General features: G+C 38.2%; 1 protein-coding gene across 2 annotated transcripts in view; it reads right to left on the bottom strand.

Moving 5' to 3' along the window:
* Positions 1–1,174: 1,174 nt before the first annotated feature.
* The window catches only part of LOC123708854 (chaoptin), a 62,024-nt gene continuing 56,496 nt past the window's right edge, over positions 1,175–6,702 (bottom strand). For both annotated transcript variants that reach the window (XM_045659789.1, XM_045659790.1), the window contains 3 exons: positions 5,887–6,176; positions 5,240–5,386; positions 1,175–4,450 (listed from right to left, as the gene is read on the bottom strand). In XM_045659789.1, the coding sequence (XP_045515745.1) occupies positions 1,514–4,450; positions 5,240–5,386; positions 5,887–6,176 (3,374 nt within the window). In that variant the 3' untranslated portion in view covers positions 1,175–1,513. The remainder of the gene's footprint in view (positions 4,451–5,239; positions 5,387–5,886; positions 6,177–6,702) is intronic.

The following is a 6,702-nucleotide window of genomic DNA, read 5'->3' as shown; positions in this document are numbered from 1 at the left end:
CGCCCCTGAATGAGCTACGTATATACACTGATGGTTCAAAAACAGGGTGTGGCTCAGGCGCTGGTATTTTCTCCTTTGATCTCAACATCAACATACACCTACCTCTGAGCACACAAAGCACAATCTTCCAATGTGAATGTGTCGCTCTAACCGAAGCAGCCAGAGCCGTACAGCGGATGGGAGTCAACGACTTTTACATTAAGCTCATATCGGACAGTGCATCCATGCTGATGGCGCTCGGTAACGAAAACACAAACAGCAAACTAATACTGGAGTGTCACGAAGCACTGGAGGCAATAGCTCTAACAAATAGAGTTACCTTACAGTGGATTAAGGGACACAGTGGCTCTCTCGGCAACGATGCAGCCGACGAGCTTGCGAGAAGAGGCTCTGGTATGATACCTGCTGGCCCGCATCCGCTCCTCCCCTTGTCCTTCTCGCTGGTTCGAACCTGGATCCGCCAGAGATCCACTGTACTCCAGAATCAACGATGGTCGCGAAGTGTAGATTGCAAACAGTCCAAAATGGCTCTGCCGGCTGTGAACCCGCAACTTACTAAGCGACTTCTAAACCTGAACAGAACCAATCTCAAAACAATCATAGGGACAATCACGGGCCATTGTCTCCTTAACAAACATCTTTTCGTCCTAGGCGCAACAGACAGCCCCTTGTGCAGAGGCTGTTTCAGCGCAGAGGAATCAGTCACCCACGTAGTCCTGGAATGCGAGGCTGTGGCTAATCAACGTACAAAAATCCTCGGAACAGTGAGGTCGCTCCGCGAAGCCTGTGAAGTGCCCGGGAGACTTCTGTGCTTCTGGAAGGAGTTGGGCTGGCTAAATTAGCCAGGGCTTCTACGCACAACGGACCGACTACGTGTCTAAGTGCGGAAATTTAGTCCACCTACCTACCTACCTACCTAGGGTGCCTGGAAGAAATCGCTAGTTAGCGATAAGGCTACCTGTTGCCTAACTACTAACTTATGTAACCTACTTACTGTTTGTTTTTTTATTTGTATAATTATGTATATTATGGTAACTAAGTAAAAATAAATAAATATTTTTTCGTAACATCTGCATGAAGTGTGGTATAATTATTTTTGGATTACAGAAAGGTGAATTAAAAGACAATTTCTTAATTACATTTTTTTATTTTCATAACTTACATTTAACTCTAACCTACCAGTACAATTATCCTTAAAACTTAGAGTAAATAAATATTTTATACAAGAATAAATTCTGCCACATGTTACCTATTTAAATAAACGTAAACTTAGACACAAATCTTCTATTGTTGCAATAAATAACACGGGCGCACCTGCTGTCTTGAATACCTGTCATTGGTGACTAGATAAATCCAACCTAGTCTGAGTATTCAAACTATCATTACACAAAGGCAACTACGCTTCAATAAGATTACTGTGAGCACAAACAGGCACCTATTTACTTTCTATTACACAAATAATTCTTATAATATTTACACAAGGTTATAAAGTCTGTTCTTGTAACTTAATATTTTACCGATAAATTTTATCTTCATGAGGTGGCAAGCTTATAAAATAGGGTGCGGGAGGACCAGGCGGTGGCGCAAGATACCGGACGGACCCTGGACCAGATTGGACCTTATGAGGCAATGTGGCCGTTGATATTGAGGGTGGAGGCAATGTTCCCGCATATCCTGGCCAAGCTGGGCCCCACATGGGGGGACCACCGGCCCCTGGACTGTTTGCTAAAGGACCGCCTCGATATGATGTACTTGTCATACGCAATCGGACTATACAAATAGCAACAATTAAAATTGCTATAAATGCAACAACTCCACCGACGATACCGATTATTAAGTTATCATCATTAGTTGAAGTAGCTACTCCAAGAACAGGTGCCCCTTTAGGTTCTCCAGTTACTTTGGGTCGTTCGTGAGAGGGCGCAACAGACCAAATTATATCCGGCTCTGCCGATGTACGATGTACTAGACGAGGAGAAAATGTTGTTGAAATACTACTACTACTACTAGAAGATGATGTTGCCGTTGTTTTTTTTCTCGTATCACATGACAGCTCATCGTCTCCTATTTCAACTAAAAGAAAGCCAGCTAAATGCTCAGGGGAGTTGCAACGAACATCATCAATGCCAACTGTGGGCAACCATCTCCGAAGAGCTCGTGCATTGCAATCACATTTTATAGGATTTGTATTCAGACCAAACATTGATAAATCAGCACGTCGATCGTCAAGAGCGACTAATAATTGTGGCTGAATTGTATTAAGCTGACTACCACTGATGTCTATCGTTATACGAGATGATCTTGGTAACGGGAAAAGCAATGCAGGGGGTAGATTGCTCATTGATGTATTACGGAATCTAACTGTGATTGCGGGAGCTTTTAAGCCGGCCAAAACACCAGATGATACAGTTTTAAGTCGCGACCCTCGAATACCAAGTTCTTCCAACCGTGGGTGTAGAGTTGAATGGAGTTGATCAGCGCCAATCATTGTATCTTTAAATTCAACATCTAACTTTTCAAGAGCTAAGAAATATTGAAGGGCTCCCTGAACATCAAAATATCCCAGCCTTGGGTAACCATAAGCTCTTAGCTCAACTAAATTGGATAATGCCCTAAAAGAAGTTTTCTCTATTTTTGTACATTTATCGAAATGTCTTATATCTAAAACACGCAATGATGATAGACCATCAAAGTTTCCTTCAAGTACTGCAGTAACAGGGTTATCAGAAATATTTAACATTTGTAAATTCTTTAGTTTAGGCCAGGACATTGATAAAGAGTTTTTAATATCGGTTATTTGATTGTGAGATAAATCTAACATTTCCAACAGTGTTGTTCGCATAAATGTTTTTTCTGTCAATCTAGTTATGTTATTATAGGATACGTTTAATCGGTATAAGAATGGAGTCTCAAGTTGATTTATTGTTTTCATGCCTGTACCAGCTAGGTTAAGATCTCTTACAGTCTTTGGCTCAGTTAAAACACTTAAAATTGATTTTTCCGATAAAGGATTGAAAGATAAATCTAACTTTTTAATATTAACCATAACGCTATCTTCAGCTGGAATGTCTACAATATTATTATTTGAAAGGTCAACAGAGGAGACAAAGAAATATTGTTTCTGTAGTGCCTTTAGAGGAGCTTCTTCAAATAAATTGTGACTCAATGAAATACATTCTAACATATGCAACCTCGATCTATCGAAAATATTGTCTGGTAGTTCGAACAGAAGATTGCCCGCCAAATTCAAAGTTTCTAGTCTAACAAGACCTTCAAACAGCCGGTCACCCAGTCTATCTATTCTATTATAGGAGAGGTCTATGTTTTGTATTTGACTTGAGTTATGAAAAGCCATTTCACTAACAGTTTCTAATTCATTTCGTGCTAATAAAATAGTCCTCAACTTCGGAAGTCGAGCAAAGTCTAACTCATCAACATTTTTCAAAGCATTCCCTGACAAGTCAACTAGTTCCAGATATTGCAAAGTACTTATAAGTTCGGAGGGGAAAAAATTAAACTTGTTATTCGTCAGTATGATTTCTCGCAATCTTGGGTGGATTTTGAAAGATGAAGGGAAAAGATAACTCAATTGATTATCTGAAATATCGATAACTTCTAAACTTGTGCCGGTATTAAAGAATTCTCCTTTGAACGCATTTAGTTGGTTTCCTTTCAATGATAAATATTGGATAGACATAACGTTTACAAATGCAGGTGGTCTTATCGTTACTATATTATTATATGATAAATCAAGATGAGTCAAATTTTTGAGATTCTTAAATGACCCTTCAGATATTTCTTGCAAATTGTTATTAGCTAAGTAGATTCTTTCCAAATTATGATTTTTCGAAAATAAATTAACAGGAAGCGCCTTTAAACCAACATTGCTTATATCAATAACCAGTAAAGCGTCATTATGATTGAAAACGTTTTGAGGAAGGACACTCATATGCAAATTATGGCTCATATTCAGATGTGATAAACTCGGTATCGATTCAAACGCATCCACCGGAACCTCCGATATTTGATTTCCAGATATATCTAAGAACCATAAGTTCACAAATTTCAACTGTTGCCCGGTGAAGCCTAAAATCCTATTCTGGCTTAGAGACAAAAATTCGAGGGAGACTTCCAATCCGCTGAATACTTCCGCTGAAATCGAGTTTAACAGATTTCCGGATAAGTCTAAGTGTTGTATGTTTTTAAAGTGATCGAATGCCGCCGGGGGCAGTTCTCTAATTACGTTTCTAGAGAGGACGAGTGAATTGATTCCATCCGACACGGCTCGAAGGATATCGCTCGATAACGCAGTAACTCTGTTGAAGCCGAGGTGCACTGAGGTGAGGCTAGGCAAGCGAGAAAGGGCCGCAGCGGGAATTAGGAGTATGTTGTTATCGCGTAGTAACAGCGTCTGGAGGTTAATAAGTCCATCGAACGCGTCGTCTTCAACCTGAAAGAATAGAGACAAATCTTCGTTACAGCAAAACTATACAACTATCTAAGCTTTTTATATTTGTATTTCGACGCTAGTTATGTAACCTAACATAAGTATAGTTATATATATATATATATTTTAGTCAATAATTAGAAGCGCAAGCCAAATGTAAACAATCATCGCACACTTGAAGCCAATTTGAGCCCTTTAGTTTTCTCCGCACTCATAAATTATAATTTAACATTCTCGTTTCCGATAATGGCCAAAAAAGGCCGACTATACTTGTAATGTATCATTTAGATTTATGATACCTTTAGATAAGCCGAGTTAGTTTTTCTTAGTGTCACTAAATTTTATGTTAGTTATAACCTCCTACTTTAAACGATAAAAGTAAGTTGTTACCCAGCTTCAAACAAAGTATTTCATATAACATGTATATCTTAACATATCCATACCACAACTGCCACCAAACTTTAGCTACAACCCTGTTCTTAAGTGGTATTTAATAGGCAAGTAAGTCCTGTGCCTGACACACCGCGTCGAATTTTTAGGTCTAAGGCAAACTGGTGGCCAAGATGTTTTCGTTCACCGTTCGGGCGAATGTTAAACGTGTACATAGAAATAAAGTAGATTGATTCACAGAACCTACGACCTCAGGTATAAAAGTCGCACGCTGAAGCCACAAGGCCAGTACCGCTTAGTAATAATTATATGAATAAATAAAAAATAAGTGTCTCAAAGATATGTTATACTGCAAATATTACCTTTACGAACAAATACCTTATATATTAAACAATAACTTACAGTTCTCAAAGAGTTCACACCAATGTCCAAATAGCGTAGCTCACTCACACCGACAAAAGTTCCAGGAGAAAGCTTTACAATATTATTTCGACTCAAGTCAAGCACTTGCAGGGACGAGAGAGAGTTGAGATGACTGTTGTCTAAATTCTGTAACAATCAACGTAACAATTCTCTCTAGGTAAAAATAATTCGTCAGACCATACTTGATTTTAAATAATCTAATCAACGTGAGATTAAGGGACTTAATACCTAATAATAATAATTATCACAGCCAATCTTTCAAGTATATATTGTATAGTTACAGATTATTTAAACCTTATACAATAATGTAATTATAATTGTATAATGTGTATAACACAGTTTAAGCGTTTAAGGAATAAATTGTATGCCTGCTATTTTATTATTTAATTATTTATTTCAGTTAATCCGTGTTCAAGAAAGCACATAGATAAAAAAGTATTTTCTAAAACAAGGCAGCTGATTTTCGATTCTAAATATTTTCTTAGTATTCATACAATAGAAAGAATAATATATCTACGCTTTCGGCTTTTTACTATAGGCTCTACTTTGCACTTAAAATGTAGGGTGATTTTAAAGTACAAAGTAGCATTACAGAGCAGAATTCCAATAGAAAACTTTACACTTACCGTGATCATATTACTCGACAAATTTAGGTGCTTAAGGCCCGTAAAGGATTTAAGTGCGACTGTAGGGAAGTCAGTTATGAAGTTCTCAGAAAGGTCCAACTTCTCTAAGTTTTCTATGCCCTGAAACACGTCGCTATTGAACTTTGAGAGCTTGTTACGGCCTAAATCCAAAGTTTGGAGGTTAGTTAGGCTAATAAAGGCCCCTCCCTCGATACTTGAGATCGTGTTCCCGTGTAGGTCGATTTCTTCGATGGTCTTCTGTGAGAGGAATGAGGCGTGCCGAAGAAGAGCTGAAAATATTAAATGTACAATGTAAAAACAATTCCTTGAAACATATGTGTTCAATTGTTTTGCACAATCTCAATATAGTTTTTATAAGTGAATGAACTTGAAATTAATTCGATTTTTATTCTAACATATTCGTCTTCACGTCACTTAACACTTCACTTAATAGGACACGGCATAGATGGTGTATGAATTTAACTAATATGTTTTATTTATTTTTTATGTTATGTAATAGGAGGCAAACGGGCAGGGGCTCACCTGATGTTAAGTGATACGCCGCCCTTGGATACTCATATTGCCAGAAGGCTCACAAGTGCGTTGCCGGCCTTTCAAGTATTTGAACGGTCTTTTCTTGATGGTCCCTAAGTCGAATTGGTTCGGAAATACTTCAGTGGGCAGCTGGTTCTACATAGTGGTGGTGCTTGGCAAAACTGCCTTAGAATACGCTCAGTTGTGGAACGACGGACGTCGCGGTAATACGGATGGTATTTTGTATTTTTAAAATGTAAATAACTTTAGGGTAAAACCTAA

Source organism: Pieris brassicae, chromosome 4 (genome assembly GCF_905147105.1).
Source record: "Pieris brassicae chromosome 4, ilPieBrab1.1, whole genome shotgun sequence".
Taxonomy (NCBI): domain Eukaryota; kingdom Metazoa; phylum Arthropoda; class Insecta; order Lepidoptera; family Pieridae; genus Pieris; species Pieris brassicae.
Note: the sequence above shows the minus strand (reverse complement) of the source record. Positions and strands in the feature narration are given on the sequence as shown.